Genomic DNA, 15475 nt, shown 5'->3' with positions numbered 1-15475 from the left:
GATGTTTGCTGAAGGGTCGTCTGGAAGCAGGGGCTGGGATGCTGGAGCGTCCCAGGCAGCAGTGACGATGCTCTGGGGACCTCCGGGCACTCAGCACACAGCTGGGACTTGTCTGATTGCCTGACGGCCATCAGTGGTGAACTGGTACTTGTTGAATAAATATCTGTGTCCCCACGACGTGCCCGGTGAGCTTCTCCAGAACGGGGTCCTCATCGCTGTTTCTGAGATGTCCTCGCGGTGCTCATACAGGACCGTCCGGGGCCATTCACTCAGGACAGACAGTGCCCCCTTCCGGATAATAAAGACACTTCTTCGGGCCCAGGTGGTGGGGGGAGGAGAAGCTGTGAGGAGAAAGGGAAATTTCCCTTTGCCTGTTCCTCCCCTGTGTGTCCTAGAACTTCCCCGCAGGGCTGGGGTGTGGAGCGCGGGTCTCAGTCTGTAGTTTTCCATCGAGCACCCCCCGCTCAGTGTCTCAGGCCCCTCTCAGCATCTCCCTGAGGCTCCCCGTGGAGAGCAAGCCAGGCGGGCTGGGGCGGAGAAGGGCCGTGGCCCCGGCCGAATTCTCACGGTTTCCCCTGTGCTCGGCGGGCCCGGAGTGATCGAGCTGCTGCAATGCCCTGTCCCCGTCCCCACCGTGTGTCAACTGCACAGCTCGCTGCAGAGGGGTACCAAAGTCCGTGTGATTACCTGGCCGCAGCCACTCGGAACAGAAGACCCAGCCTCTCCGGGAAGGGGCGCCAGAGGGAGGAAAACCAGGCTGGGCAGAGGGTGAATTTCCTAGCTCTGTCATTCAGTCAAAAGTGTTACTTCACGCCTACAGTATGTGGGGCTTTTCTGCGAGGACCTGGGGATACACATGTCACCTCCCCTCCACCTCACGAGAGAAGAGCTGCCGTGTTTGACCTCGCCTCCCTCTAACACCCGAACTCCCTCACTCAAGCCCACCCAACCCCGCAGCTTCAGCCCCCACTGGGCATTCAGAACAACTGGTGAACTCCTGGGGGCAGGAGACCCCATTTTACAACAGGTAGGGCTCCCTAAGTTACCTGGAAAGCCTACCTAAGACAGGCCTGTTTCCATACTGGGGAGGGCCCAGAGTCGAGATGAAATAATGAATCCGTTATCTTGCTGCAGTGAAACCCGTCGAATGTTCTCCTCACCACAGTCATCTTCTAACCCGTGCACACTTTTGGAAGTCCTGGCGTGGAAGGAACCTAGTTCCTGAGCACCTAACTCAGCCTAGGTGCTTTACATGTCACCCCATTTTGTCCTCACAAGAACCTCGAAATGTAGGAATTATTAGCCCATTTTACAGATGAGAAAACTGGGGCAACTAGAAGCTAAATGATGTGTCCTAAGGCTTCATTTACTGGTGGTAAATGAGGGAGCTGGGATTTGAAGCTGGGCCTCTTGGCTCCAAAAATCTTTGCTTGTTCCACTGCAGCAAACTGTTTCCCAGACCAGGAGTATCTAGAGGGCAGGGGTCACTTTTCATAATTCTTTGTTTCTGCCTCTAGCATTTAATATAGTGCTGGCTCAGAGTAGGCATTTGGATGGATGATGGAGGGATGGAGGGATGGAGGGATGGAAGGAAGGATGGATGGATGGATGGATGCAACTTGAGGGAAATTTTGATTTCAGTCTTCCCTCTTCTGAAAGGGCATTGCTCTCCCAGAAACAGGGGACAGACTAGGGCTTGGAAGGACTCAGGTCTTGCTTTTCTTGGACAAAACTGCTGGTGCTGAGCAGGACTCTCAGGCCACAGGATGCAGGTTCTTTTAGCTCCGCCTCTCTCCTGCCTCCTGGCAAAAATGCTTAGTTAATAAACGTGTAGCCTTTCTGGGGCCCTAGTGCAACCTGACGCCTGTGGCTGGGGAGTCCAGGGGGCAGCAAGGATGTCACTGAGCTCTTTCTGGGCTTTTCTGTTTCATTGACAGCCCAATGCAGAGGTGGGGGGAGGGTGGAATCATGGAAAATAGGATGGATTTGCTTGAAATATGTCCCCAAGGCAGCTGTCCCTACACCCTCCACTGGACTCTAACAACACAATGATGTAAATACTACTATTCCCATTTTATAGAGGAGCAAATTAAGGATCGGAGCGATGAACTTGCCCAAGGTCACAGAGCACACAGACCTAAACCAGGCCTGCCAGCCTCCGTAAAGGGGTACGCCTGGCAGACTGTGGTGTCTGGGTCTATGCACATTCATCTGAGGAGAGTGAGGCACTGTGTGTGCGCACGTGTGGATCTGAGACCTGGGTGTGATCTGAACACGGTCTGAGGTCTGAGGCTCCACGGCAGCCTGACGGGTTCAGTGCCCCCTCCGTGGCTCCCCAGTCCCCACGGGCTCCAGTCCTAACTCTCCGGGTACCGCTGCGCTCCTCTCTCCTTCCAGCTATCGCTTGACCTGAGGCTCTATGCCTGCCTCACAAGAACCTTGAAGTGTAGGAGTTGTTAGCCCATTTTACAGATGAGAAAATTCGGGTGAATAGAAGCTAAATGATGTGTCCTAAGGTCTTCTTCTCTGACAGGTGTGGCCTCTAGACAAAGGGCTCCCCTTCCTTTTCTGTCTTCTTCCTCTGGGACCTGCAGGATCTGAATCTGCCCTTCCAAGCAGAGCTCCAGTAGAGGGGACAGAAAGCAGCCCCGCCCCCACTACCCCTTTGAGGGGGCAAAGCCACGTCTGGGTATTCCTGCTGCCGTTCCCTGACGTGACCCCTGGCTTTTAGAGCAGGTCCCGATCAGCCCTCCCCCCACTGGTCTCATGACCTCACCATTGGGCTCTCACACCCGTGACCCCATCCAGCCCTACAACAAACCCGTGTGTGGGCGGGGTGCCCAGTGTTACCTCCATCTGCAAAAAAGGAAGACCTGAATTCCACCAAGAAACACAGCAGGTCCGAGGCCGCTGACGACTAGAAGCCGTGTCTCCTGACCCCGGTGCCAGCGGGTTACTTTCACACTGTATCGCACCGTCAACCAAGCTCCGAAATAGGGTTCAAACCACCGTGACTGAACTGCTCACCCCCCTCCCTGGGCCTAGCAGATCCCTGCAACTTTGCTAGGATGGAGAGAGAGACATACCTCAGCCTCAGAACAGCCTTCCCAGACCCCCAACCCTAGACCCTCAGGATCCTTCCCACGCCCACTTATTCCTTCTGAGACCTTGCTTCTCTTCCACAGCGTTTGTCATCCTTTGTCCTTCAAGAGATGTATCTGTCTTTGCTCCTCGTGAATCCTGAGCACAGCACCATGCAGTAGGTGTCCTGGAAATGTCCTCAGACGGGTGGAGATGCCAGGTGTGGGACCTCGAGGCCCACACGTTTCTCTAGCAGACTTATTTCTTCCATCTTAGGACTGCCTTGCTCCTGGCACACTGGGGGGTGCCCAGCCACTGTCCAGGAAGGAACCACCAAGGCCAACACACAGCAGGGCTGCTGTCACCGATTTTAATAAACTCTCCCAACGGCGAAGAATCAAAACCTGAAGACCTCGGTGCATTTTCCCATTAACTGACTCGTAAGAAAATCGCCCAGGAAATGCCCTGCACCTCCCAGGAACAGCTCGGGAAGAAGAGCTACATGAACAGAGGTGGGGACACAGGAAGACATGCGGGGGGAAGGGCTGCTGTGTGTCCCCGCTCCCCCGTGGGCCCCGGACACACGCGCCCGCTCCAGCTCCAGGCACCTGCCCAGAGCCAGGCTGCGGCGCACGCCTGTGGGAGCCGGGGGCGGGGGGCGGGGGCGCCAAGGCCAGACCCGCTGACCCCGACGTCGCACAGGCTCTGCCTCCCACCTGGCTCCTCTCTGGGCGCATCTGCGCGCTCAGGCCCCGCAGCCGAGCGGAGGTCCCCGCGGTGCGCCGCCATCGTGGCCGCGCCGGGGCTGCCGCATCCGCATCTATCCATGTTCCTTCCGAGCGGAGCAACGTGGTGGTCCCGAGGCAGCGGCTCCCTCTTCTGGCCCAGCCGGGTAGTGCCCTGCTCCGCCCGCGGTCCCTGCTGTCCCGCTCTCGTACCCCTGACACCAAGCCCCTGGCGGGCGCACACAGTTTGGACAGGCGAGGTCAAGGCAAGGAGACGGCAGGGGAAATCGGGCAGGAAGAAGCCCAGCCGCTCTCCTCCTCCTTCCTCCAGCGGGGGCTCAGGTGCCTCCTCCTTCTCCCCTCCATCGCCTTTTTTTTTTTTTTAATTAACTGATTTATTTATTTTTGGCTGTGTTGGGTCTTCGTTGCTGTGCACGGGCTTTCTCTAGTTGTGGCGAGCGGGGGCTACTCTTTGCTGTGGTGCACGGGCTTCTCGTTGCTGAGCACAGGCTCTAGGCGCGTGGGCTTCAGTAGCTGTGGCACGAGGGCTCAGTAGTTGTGGCTCACAGGGTCTAGAGCGCAGGCTCAGTAGTTGTGGCTCGCGGTTTCTAGAGCGCAGGCTCAGTATTTGTGGTGCACGGGCTTAGTTGCTCCGCGGCATGTGGGATCTTCCCGGACCAGGGCTCGAAGCCGTGTCCCCTGCATCGGCAGGCGGACTCTTAACCACTGCGCCACCAGGGAAGTCCCTAAAAGCCCCACTTTAAAGTGAGGAGGTGGGTAAGGCAGCAAGGCGGGGGTGGGTCGGGGCAGAAACCAAGCGGAACTGCTAGCAGCTGGTGGGAAGAACGTGGATTTAATGGAATGAAGGGCGCCAAACAGAGCTCTCCCGCCCCGCCCCCGCCTGCAGCCTCACCCCACCTCCCAAGGCCCCTCTCAAAGGGGATGCTCTTGATCCTGGCCTTTCACACCTGTCCAGCCACCCCTGGAGCAGGGAAGTTGGGGTGGGAGATGCCCAGCTCAGAGGTGGATTCCAGCATGTCCCCTCTTATCTTGTCTACCCCGGGTGGTGCGGGGCAGAGAAGCACAGCAGGGCTGCTTCTGTGCCTTCCTTCTGCAACTGTCCCCACAGCCAGGCTCACTGGCCCCTTGTCCCAGGGCCTGCCCCCTAGCAGTGAGACTCCAGTTCCGACGTCCTGGGCGTGGCCGGGGCAGAGGGTTCCGCTCGGGCCCACTGGGGCAGGTCCTCAGCTGGGCACATGAGCTGGCGAACTCTCTGCAAGCAGAGTGGAGGGGTCCGTCATGAGCCGGAGAGGGGGCAAGTCTGCCAGCGTCCCTCATCACTGCCTCCCCAGAGGTGCCAAACCTGCTCTCCAGGTGCCAACACCCTAACCACAGCAGTGTCTTGGAGGCATCCTGTCTCTTCCTGGGACTGCTCAGCACTCCCTCTGTCCCTCTGACCCCACACCAGGGTCCCTGGCCCTCCTGTGTGCCAGCTGCTACCCAGGCAGGCAGCCACCTGCCAGCAAGGGGACCCCAGCTCATCCTCTGACTGCTTTCCTCCCCACCAGCTCCCTACCTCTCTGAAAGAGCCCTTGAGGGTGCTGAGTTTGTAGCAGCTCCAGGCGGGAATGCAGATCATGGAGGAGAGAGCCAGGAGCCAGCCCAGGGCATCGCCCCACCACGGGTACAGGTACTTCTTGTTGTAGGTCAGTGGGGTGTACTTGATCAGGGAGGACAGGAAGGTGGCCTGAGGGTGAGAGGAGAAGAGACGCGGCTGGGGGAGCATGGGTCCCCCCGACCAGCTGGGCCAGTCTGCCTCCGAACTCCATCCACATCTGCTCAAAATCCACACCCCCAGGAGGTACTTCCGGGGCACCCACCCTGTCCCTCCAGGGTCCCCGTGCCCCTGGGCATCCTCAACTGGGACATGGCTCTGTGCCTGGCCGTGAGCACCTGGAGGGCAGGGGTCATGCCTGGGCCGCCCCGGCCTCATCATACTTGGCACACAGTGGGTGCTGCTGACACAGGTAAAGCCAGAGCAGCAGCGCTTAGTGGCTCAGGCCCAGACTCCGGAGCCAAGCTGCCTGGGCTTGAGCCCCAGCTCTCGGCCACCTTCCAGCTTGGGCGAACTGCTTAACCTCTGGGGCTTCCGTTTCACCTGAAAAGTGAATATAAGGGTAATTCTTACTTCGTGGGGTTCTTGTGAGGATTGACTGGGTTAAACGCGTAAAGCATTTGGTACCCGGCAGGAAGTAAGTGCTCTGGAACTGCTGCTGTTATCTCGGTGCTTATCGGTATTGTTCTCAGCAGCCCGATGCACCTGCCACATTAGACTCACACCGTGGGGTTGAGTCTGACAGCTCTGGCCCTCAGTTGATCCTTCTGTGAAACGGAAAGGAAGAATCTATCCTGCCGGCATTTTCTAGAACCCAACAGGAGGATGAATGAAACTTTTAAATGATTTTCAATGCCCACGGGTAAGTACCTTCTAGGGCTACGGCCCGTCTACCCTTCTGCTCTACCATCTCTCTCCCTTCATCTGGCTTTCCTCCCGGAGGTCATCGTTTTTTTGTTTTTTTCTTTCTTTTTTTTTTTTTGCGGTACACGGGCCTCTCACTGTCGTGGCCTCTCCCGCTGCGGAGCACAGGCCCCGGACGCGCAGGCTCAGCGGCCATGGCTCACGGGCCCAGCCACTCCGCGGCACGCGGGATCTTCCCGGACCGGGGCACGAACCCGCGTCCCCTGCATCGGCAGGTGGACTCTCAACCAGTGCGCCACCAGGGAAGCCCCCCGGAGGTTATCTTACTGTGCACACAGCCGGTGTGAGGAAGAGCCAACAGTATTTGATAAGGGGCCACGGCCTGTACCCAATCATGTCTTCAATGTTGTCATAGAAGCGCCCGGCACCTGCCACGAAGAAGAGAAGGAAGGGGGAGAAAGGACATCCTTTCGCATCCAAAGCATCAGGATGGGGACCACACCAACCAGGAAGGGCAAGGGCAGTCTGTAAAAGACATCGTGGCTGTCTTCTCCAATCCCTGCTGGGAGCAGAGCCTTCCCCGGATGGAATTCGTAGGCATAAACAGCAGTGGGAAGAACCTGGCTTAGGCAAAGGCAGGAACTTTCTGGTGATCAAGGTTGTTAAAGGCTAAAAAGCTCTGGGTAGGATGGGACACGGGCCCACCTGGGTGGCCCGGGAGCAGCCAGCACCAGGAGGGTGGACAAGGCCGCCTCTGGAGGGCTTTTCCAATGGTAGCAATGTAGGTAGGATTCTTGAGATGTTTGAGGTTGGGAGGGAGAGAAGTCTGAGGAGAAGGTGGGTGTGAGCAGTGAGGTCTCTCTTTTGTCCAAGGGCCCTGGGCAGGACCACGGGAAGAGTCACTCACCGTAGGCCCACGCCACACAGAGGGACTCAAAGATGGCCACGAACAGGAGGCACGTGCCACTGGCTGCGTAGTAGTCAAAGAGCTGAAACACGTACATACCGCCCTGCCCGGGAGGAGAGAGACAGAACTTTAGCCAGAGGAAACAGGCACCCTCGGGGCACGGAGTAGAGGTGGGGAGGGTCACAGGAGACAGAGACTAAGGGACAGTGTAGTTTGTAAGCTGTAAAGCACTCGGCAGACATGGGACAATAATAATGTTGGATTATTGTTTTTGGAAGGAAGATGCATGAGAGAGCCCTTGTTAGCTCACCCCTGAGAACACGCAGGGGGGGACCCAAAAGTCCAGGACAACGTGCATTTTGGGCAGAGGGTCAGAATAGGGGCCGCCACGGGTGTCATCAGGCTGATGAGCTCCATCCCCCTCCTCCCCTGAGACATCACTCAGAATGTCACCCACCCCAGGGCTCCCTTTCTGCCTTTGAAGTCTGTCCCTGGAACGTGGGTCAGCTGCCTGGGAACTCATGGGATCTTGCTGGAGAGGCGATTCTTCCCAGCCCAACATGTCTATACCTCTCAGCTTCCGTGGAGGCAAAGCACCCCTCCGCCACGCCCAGAGCCAGGTGCTCAGTGCTTCCTGGGGTGGGAAGGGGCCCCCGGGCCCCAAAGCCCAGAAGGCGGTGACCTGAAACTACAGCAGCCTGCCCCCCCCACCAGGTGGCAGTCACCCACCTGGGCTCTCCCCCTCGCCGGGCCCCACCTGCAAGCCGCCCAGCCCCTCACCTCTGTGAGCATGACGAGCCCGACGAGGAAGGAGGTGACAGACACCCCCAGGATGAGGACCTCCCTCCGGTTCTTCTTGCGGAATACACCGGGGTACATGTCCACCAGCGCCGTCACCAGGCTTTCCACGCACACGAACTGGACGAGAGGGCGAAGAACTGGAGGACAAGAGCCCTCACGAGAGGCTCCGTCAACCAGCTGGCACCTCGCTCCCGGGGCAGCCCTGCCAGCCTCCTGCCAGCCCAGGAGCGGACCCCCCTCCAAAGCTCCCTTTGTTCCCCAGCAGGGCATCCGCGCCTGACACTCGCCCAGCCCCCAGCCCACACACACCACCGTCCCTCGGGCTCTGAGCGGCCACCTCTCGATACCTGGCTATCCAGTCCCAGGAGGACGACCATGAAGAAGAAGCAGCAGGCCCAGAGGGGCGAGAAAGGCAGCATCACCACAGCCCGGGGGTAGGCGATGAAGGCCAGACCAGGGCCTGCGGCGGGGAGAGAGGGACACGGCCCAGTGCCACCCCAAGGTGGGCTTCCCAGTGTGGGACACGGGACAGCGGAAGCCCAGAGCTACTCCCCTGCACCGTCCCCACCCAGGAGAAGCCACCCAACCCTGACCCGGTCCCCAGTCTCCAGCGCATCGCCCACTGTTTTCTCACTGGCAGCAACAGAACCTGAAGGCTGTGAGCATTCTACGGGATATGCAAAGAGAAGAGGACGGGGTCCGTCACCTGCATTTCTGTAAGTTCTGCCTCACATCCTGAGGGCTCACTCTCCAGACCTATTGCCCCCAAACCAGAGCTGTCAAACTTACAAAGAGCTTGGGGGCCAGGCAGGCCGCGGACGCCTGTGAAGCTGCCCCAGTGTAAAAGGACGGAGCGGCGGACCTGGAGCCGTCCTGCCCCCTAAGGCAAGCGCTGTGTGGTTTCCGTAAAGTTCCAAAGAAAATACCTCCAAGACTAGACTGGGTCTGGGGCCACCGCTGGCCACCGCTGCTCCCCGAGCCTTTTCTGTCGCCCCACAGCAAGTGAGCTGGCATGAGTTTCAGAATACCCACGACACACATCCTCTCAAACACACTGCTGCCCTCAGCTGGCTCAAACGGCAGGAACAGGTCACACGCCAGTGCCGGGTCCTCGATAGGAAGCTTCGTTTGAAAGGAAGGGTATGACCGAGGGGCCCGGGACAGTGGTCAGCTCCTCCGCCCATCTCCCAGCTGCTGGGACCCGCCCCACGCACCAGCGGACACACGGCACAGAGCCTGGCACAGGGCTGTGCTTCGTAAAAGAGAAACACGATCGTTCTTAACGAGAACCAGCGATGCCAGCTTCCCCTTGCTCGGCACCCGGTGTGACGGGGGGAGCTCGTGAACCCCACGATCAAAATCATCTTGTTACAGGTGCAAGTGGGTGGTCCACAGGTGTGGGGGGCGAGCAAGGCAAACACCGGCCGCTTACCCAGACGGGGGATCCGTCTGTGATTTTATTTAAAAGCAAGAGCAGCACCGCGTGGTGGGAAGGCAGGCACTTAGAGGAGGAGACTCCACGTGCCGGGAGTTAACTTACCTCTGAGACACACGCTAAGGGGAACGAGACACGGCAGGATGCATGACAATGTATACAGCACGTTATCACTTGGTTGTTACGAGGTGTAAGAGACAGAAACAGTAATACGGACGCGTGTTTGAACGTGTACGTACAGATGTGTGTGTATTCTTTTTCTCATAAAAGCCTAAACTACTTCTGGAAGTAAAACCATGAACCTGGTAACACTGGTTGCTTCCAGGGTGAGGAGCTGGAGGCCAGGGTGCAGGGGACAGTGTTCTCTGCACACCCGTTCGCCTTTTGAAGCTGGAATTGCTGTTTAAGTCCATCCCAGGTCTCCCCAGGACGCAGCCACTGAGAGGTCACCCCCAGTGTAGGTGACAATAGGAATGCCTGCAGATCCAGGCGGGCTGGTGAAGGTTCAAACCAAGCTCACAGAGTCCCCTGTCTTAGGCCCCCCGCACCCCCCAAAACACCACCCACCTGACTCGGCCACCTCAGAGATGGGCACCCCCTGCTCCTGGGACATGAAGCCCAGGATGGAGAAGATGGCAAACCCGGCCACGAAGCTGGTGCCGCTGTTGAGGAAGCAGAGGGCGATGCAGTCCCTGCAGGCGGGGCGGGGAGGTGGGGACAGGAGGGTCAGAGGGGCAGCCAGCGCCTCAGGCCGGGACGCAGGAACCCCAGGTGACGCCGCCGGCCTGGCAGGGGCAGAGGGAACCCAAGGGGCTGGTTCTGTCCCCCCAACTCCATGGGCTCAGACTTGGACTAAACCCATGGTCATCCTGCAAGAATGAGACCCTAAGGAAGTAACAGAATCTAAACATTACCCATGGCCACACAGCTCCCCTTTCCCGTCATGCTGCCACTGTGCCTCCTGGGACACTACCCCTGTGACCCCGCGCATGCCGGTATGTTAATGGAGAGGAGAGGGGCACGGAGAACCCAAGCAACAGGTGCTCTGTACTCACCTAAATTCAATTTTGAAATGCATGATGTGATTTTGTTTAGCTAATACTAAAACTGGCTTAAATTCTCTGACGTGAGCCAGGTGGGCCCGAGGGAACCACAGGGAGGGGATTCAGTGTTTGCTGGGGCGCAGGTACGGAGCACACAGGACCAGGCCCTGTATGACGTCACTCCCGAGCTGGGTTGCTTGCACACCTGTGCCCACTGCCCTCTACATTAGCCCCAGGCTGGGCCCTGCTGGGGGTTCCCGGCCACCCATCACCGTCCCGTCCTGGGGGAAGCAATCCCTCGCCCGTGCTGCCACTGGCTCCTCTCACCACCTGGCAGCCCTGGGGGTTGGAAAATGGCGTGAAGGCAGGTGGGGCGTAGGGAAATCCACGAGCTGGTGCACCCTCCACATCTCCCCTGCTCTAGCACACCTGGAGGGACAGGCGCTCAGGCCCTGCCCCCCGCTCACCTGTAGCAGTTGTTGTGGTACTTGTTGTAGCTGCCCAGGGCCGTCAGGCACCCTAGGCAGATGGCAAAGGAGAAGAAGATCTGGGTGCCTGCGTCCATCCACACCTATGCAGGGAAAAGACGAGAAAGCTGTGCCTCAGGGGAGCCAGGCTGTCTGGGCTCCACGGACCACACAGGCCTACAGCCAAGCCAGGCACAGGATGGCAGGCCCCTGCCCTCAGCCCGCGCGGGCAGCCCCGCGGCCATGCTATTCCGATGCGCTCGGCTTCCCGGGCCCCTAGACGGAGTTTCTCGGGCACCCCCGGGATGGCACGGGCATCAGGCATTGGAGAAAGACTAAAGGACCCACGATGAAGGCCGACGAGCTGGTGCTCTAGAACCGAGTGGGGCCTGGCCCGTCTTTTCTATAATGGAAACACAGCCCAGGGCTCTACCTCCACGTCCCCCACCCCAGGTCCCCCGGCAGTGTGCCGAGATTGGAAGGATCCCAGCGACAGGCTTTGCGGGGATGCGGGTCCTTTGCGTCAGCGCCTTCACGGGCACGTAGCTTTGCCCCTTGCGCCTCAACATCCTCTGCAAAACAGGAAGAGCGAGCCCCAGGTCATGAGGCGTCAAGAGGATGGACAGAAGTCATCTGTGAAGAGCTTTGTACTCCCTGGGGGAAGATAGCTCTCCAGCTAAACATAGGGTATGGCTGTGCTTGTTATTATCTCAGCTGGCTGGCCCAGCCTGTGCATGTTATGATTTAGATTTAACAGCTAGAATAACATCCCAAAGGGAAAGAAGATCAAGGAGAACGGGACTTGCGGCGCTGCAGACCCACAGGAGGCGGGGTCCTGCGGCCACAGACCCTCCCCGGGCACCTCCTGCCTTCAGGGGACCTGAGCACCAAACCGTGGCCGCGGACATCGCCAGGCTGGTGTCCTAACACTTCTGGGTCCGCGTTTCTTGTCTCATGTCCGCCCTCCTCGTGAGCCCCCAAACAGGCCCCCGCTCTTCCACTAAAATCGGGCTCGCAGGGCCCACGGGCACCAAAGCCTCAGCTGCTTCTGTGTACAGCTCCTCGGCCCCTACCTGTTCCCTCCCCACACCCCTAACCGTCGTGACCACCCCTAACCTCCCTCCTCTCTCACCACTCAGCCCCCCAAATGCCCACTCTCCTCGGCATTGCGGTGCGTCTGAGGGAACCCGTGCCAGCCGACAGCATCAGAACGCAGACTCCTCAGCCAGCATCCCCGGGTGAGACCCTGAACTAGGCCTAGAGGAGAACCCGGAAACCTGTATTGTTTCAAAGCTTCCTGGGCGACCCTAATGACCAGTCAGATGTGGGGATCCCTGCCTTCCAGCCCCTGAGAACTGGCATCCACCCGGGCACTCGTTCCTCCTGCTCTCCCTCCACTTCTGCAGGGATGGGGACAGAGCGGGAAAGAGGGTGAGGACAGGGGGAGACTGTCTCTAACCTTCTGCCCCTCCTGCCCATGGGGACCCCCATCCCCAGGCTATGAGGGAGGCAGGAGCTGCCACCAGGGACAGGGTGTCCGGGGCAGGAAGCACAGAGGAAGACCCCAAGGGAGGAGCCAGGGCCAGCAAGGAAATAGGCAAGGTCGAAAACACCAAGGGGAGCTTCTTTAAACCTCAGGAAAAATGATCATGGGGAAAGAAGAGGGGGTCTCGGAAGCTGGAGAAAGAAAGGGCAGGAATGAAAGGAGAGAAGCTGAGGACAGGCCACAAAACTCCGAGGACGCCCCGGACCGAGGACGTGCCTCGGGGAGCCTGGTTGTTCCTTTGCAACGTCTCAAATCCTTTCCTCTTCTAAATCTGCCCCAGACTCTGCGAGGAGAGTCCTCCCAGGAAGACCCAGTGGCCTCTGGTCTGAAGGTCACTGTTCCTTTTTGTTCATTATCGCAGCCCCAAGTGCGGGTTGCTGTGGCAAGAGGTTCTAAGGTTGTACAGGAAGGATCCCACCAGGCTGGGATGGAGGGCCGGGGAGGTGTCTCCAGGCCGGTTATCCAGGACGCAGCCCCGGACCTGCCCAGCCTCGGGCCCCCGAGGCCTACTCCCCGTGCCTGGCGGGGCCCAGGCTACAGCCTGACCCGCCGTCCACGCAGGAAACTCTGTTTCCTCGGAGATGTTCCGTGGCTGCGCACGTGCAGATCCCACGGTTAGGAAGTGTTGCAGACTTGGGCTTGGGAAGCAGAAACAAGAAAAACTGTGACTTGGCAAGTCACCTCGCCCAGAGGGGGAGAGACTAAGACCGAGTTGGGAGGAGAGGTTGAGGAGAACGGAGGAAAAGGCAGCAGGAGGCCTGAGAGCTCAGAGTGCGGGGCTCAGACTGGCTGGAGGCTAGCGAGCCGGCTCCTCGCAGCTGCTCCTGGCCAGCCTGCTGGGGCGGGAGAGCCGCGGGGCCGCGGGAAGGGCCGGAGGACAGCAGGGCAAGCCATTCTCTACCCCCCACAGGCGACCTGCCACGTGCCCCGTCCGCGAGCCCTGGTTTCGGGAACAAAGCTCCAAGGTGTGTCTGGCTGGCGCAGAAGACTGCCCAACAGTACAAGCGAAAAGCGCTTCAGGGAGTGTGGGCTAAAGAGAGGTCTTGGAGGGGCGACAGAGGAAGAGAGGATTTCTAGAAGGTCCAGGAAAGATGTTTTCAACCTGAGTCCAACCCCAAGGACTATTACATTTTCTATTTTCAGGAAGGCAATCGTATGTAAGCCTGGGCTTTGGAGTCAAACTGAACTGAGTTCAGTTCCTAACTCTGTTAATAACTAGCTGTGTGATCTTAGGCAAATCACTTAACCTCTCTGAACCTCACTTTTCTCATCAGGAAAATGGGTATAATAACAAGTAAAATAACAAATGGGTATATTAAGAAATAGAATGGGTAAAATAACAAATAAAAATAATGTATGTAAAATGCCTAACACATAAAGAAATATTAGTTCCCTATCCCACTTCAGAATTAATTCTAGAATAATAAAAATCAACTCTTAAAACTAATCATTCATATTCTTTGGGAAATGTATATCATGGTGATTAAGGCAGAAGACGACTTGGGATGAAACCCAAGCTCCCCCTCCATGCTTGTTTCGTAGTTTGGGGCAAATTTCTTAACTTTTCTAAGCTCCAACTTCTTCATCTGTAAAATGAGGCTACACCTAACTCGTGGGATTAGTGTGAGGACTAAACTGTCTTGTGCTCTTAGGGAAGGGCCTAGCAGACAGTAAGCACATAATACACGTGTCAGCTATTGGCCTATTTGTCGTTGCTGTTATTTTAAAGAAGCAACTCACCTTCCAGTAATAATAAGGTCCCATAGGTTTCAATGCACGACATCAAAATGAAAAGACTCGTTCTAATCAATGGCTCCAACCTCCTTCCCTAAATAAACCCTTCCTTAGAGAGCTTAAGGTAGAGGTTTCAGGTGTTCAACAAGGACTCTCTGGACACCTCGTCCCCAGCCCCTGTCCTTATCGATCTACCAAAGTGCAGTGGAACAAAGGGTCAGGGTGAGGGAAAGAAAAAGCGCCAGGACCCAGCACACGCTGCACCAGCGGAGTCTCCCGGGGCCACTCCGCAGTGGGAAAGAGACGGCGCTGGGGGCGCCGGGTGAGGCAGCAATCCCCCAGCGCACAGCAGCCTGGCCAACGAGATAAACTCAGCAGTGTCTCCGCCTGGCTTCCGCTCCAGACGGAGAGCTTGGCCGAGAAAGGCACTCTGGTCTTTGTGCTGCAGGAATTTTGCAGCTTTCTCAAGTGCGAGGCAAATGAAGGTTGGCATTGGCACACTTCCTGGGGAGCGCCAGCTACTTCCCATTAGGGCTCTGGCGGGGGGCATCCCGCCCTGCAGAGGCTGCTCTGCTCACCGACAGAAAGGTGGGCTTCAGCAGGAGGCCAGGACCAGCCGTTAGTAAGTCTGCTCGCAAGCTCAGGACCAAGCCTGGCTCTTGGAACGTCTCCCTCCCTGGGCTCAGAGGATTCTGAAGGCATCGCTGCCTGCACAGCCTGCAGCTGCCCAGGTTGGAAGGATGGTGTCCTGGAGAGAAGCCTGAAAGAGGTCTTATTCCCTGCAGTAACCCAGACACAGAATTACGGCCTTTTAACTCTCAGAGTTGAAGGCGCTCTGGTCCACCTTCTTCATATTTGCCGGCAGCTATTACGTAGCAAACGTTACACCTAGAACATACCTGGCACAAAATGGACGCTCAATAAATCTTTGCTGAATGAATGGGCTGCGAGAGAAACAAAGACGAGCAGACAGGACCGTAAAACCTGTGGGACTTGTCACCATGCAGACCTGGATTCCAGGTGCAGGTGTGCGGATGGAAAGTTCTTTAAGCTCTCTAGGCCTTAATTTCCTGTCTATAAGATGGGGATACCTCATTGGTCAGCGGTGAGGATTAGTGAAATAATGCATGTGCCCCTCTTAACGATGCCAGGGCCATAGCGGGCGCTCAGCAGTTGTTAGCTAAAAAGCTGGTCAGGACAAACAGAGCGTCGATCACAGAAGCCATAGGTCAGTTCCAGAGACGCTGGACCCTCTCT

At 57.7% G+C, this 15475-nt stretch overlaps 1 protein-coding gene across 1 annotated transcript in view; it reads right to left on the bottom strand.

Moving 5' to 3' along the window:
- Nucleotides 1-4702: 4702 nt before the first annotated feature.
- SLC6A13 (solute carrier family 6 member 13) overlaps nucleotides 4703-15475 on the bottom strand; it is a 28687-nt gene continuing 17914 nt past the window's right edge. The window contains exons 7-14 of the mRNA XM_082666601.1: nucleotides 10939-11042; nucleotides 9996-10120; nucleotides 8341-8453; nucleotides 7973-8110; nucleotides 7193-7295; nucleotides 6613-6713; nucleotides 5383-5553; nucleotides 4703-5079 (exon numbers count right to left, since the gene is read on the bottom strand). Coding sequence (XP_082522727.1) covers nucleotides 4972-5079; nucleotides 5383-5553; nucleotides 6613-6713; nucleotides 7193-7295; nucleotides 7973-8110; nucleotides 8341-8453; nucleotides 9996-10120; nucleotides 10939-11042 — 963 coding nt within the window. The 3' untranslated portion in view covers nucleotides 4703-4971. The remainder of the gene's footprint in view (nucleotides 5080-5382; nucleotides 5554-6612; nucleotides 6714-7192; nucleotides 7296-7972; nucleotides 8111-8340; nucleotides 8454-9995; nucleotides 10121-10938; nucleotides 11043-15475) is intronic.

Source organism: Grampus griseus, assembly GCF_964374135.1.
Source record: "Grampus griseus genome assembly, chromosome: 11".
Taxonomy (NCBI): Eukaryota; Metazoa; Chordata; class Mammalia; order Artiodactyla; family Delphinidae; genus Grampus; species Grampus griseus.
Note: the sequence above shows the minus strand (reverse complement) of the source record. Positions and strands in the feature narration are given on the sequence as shown.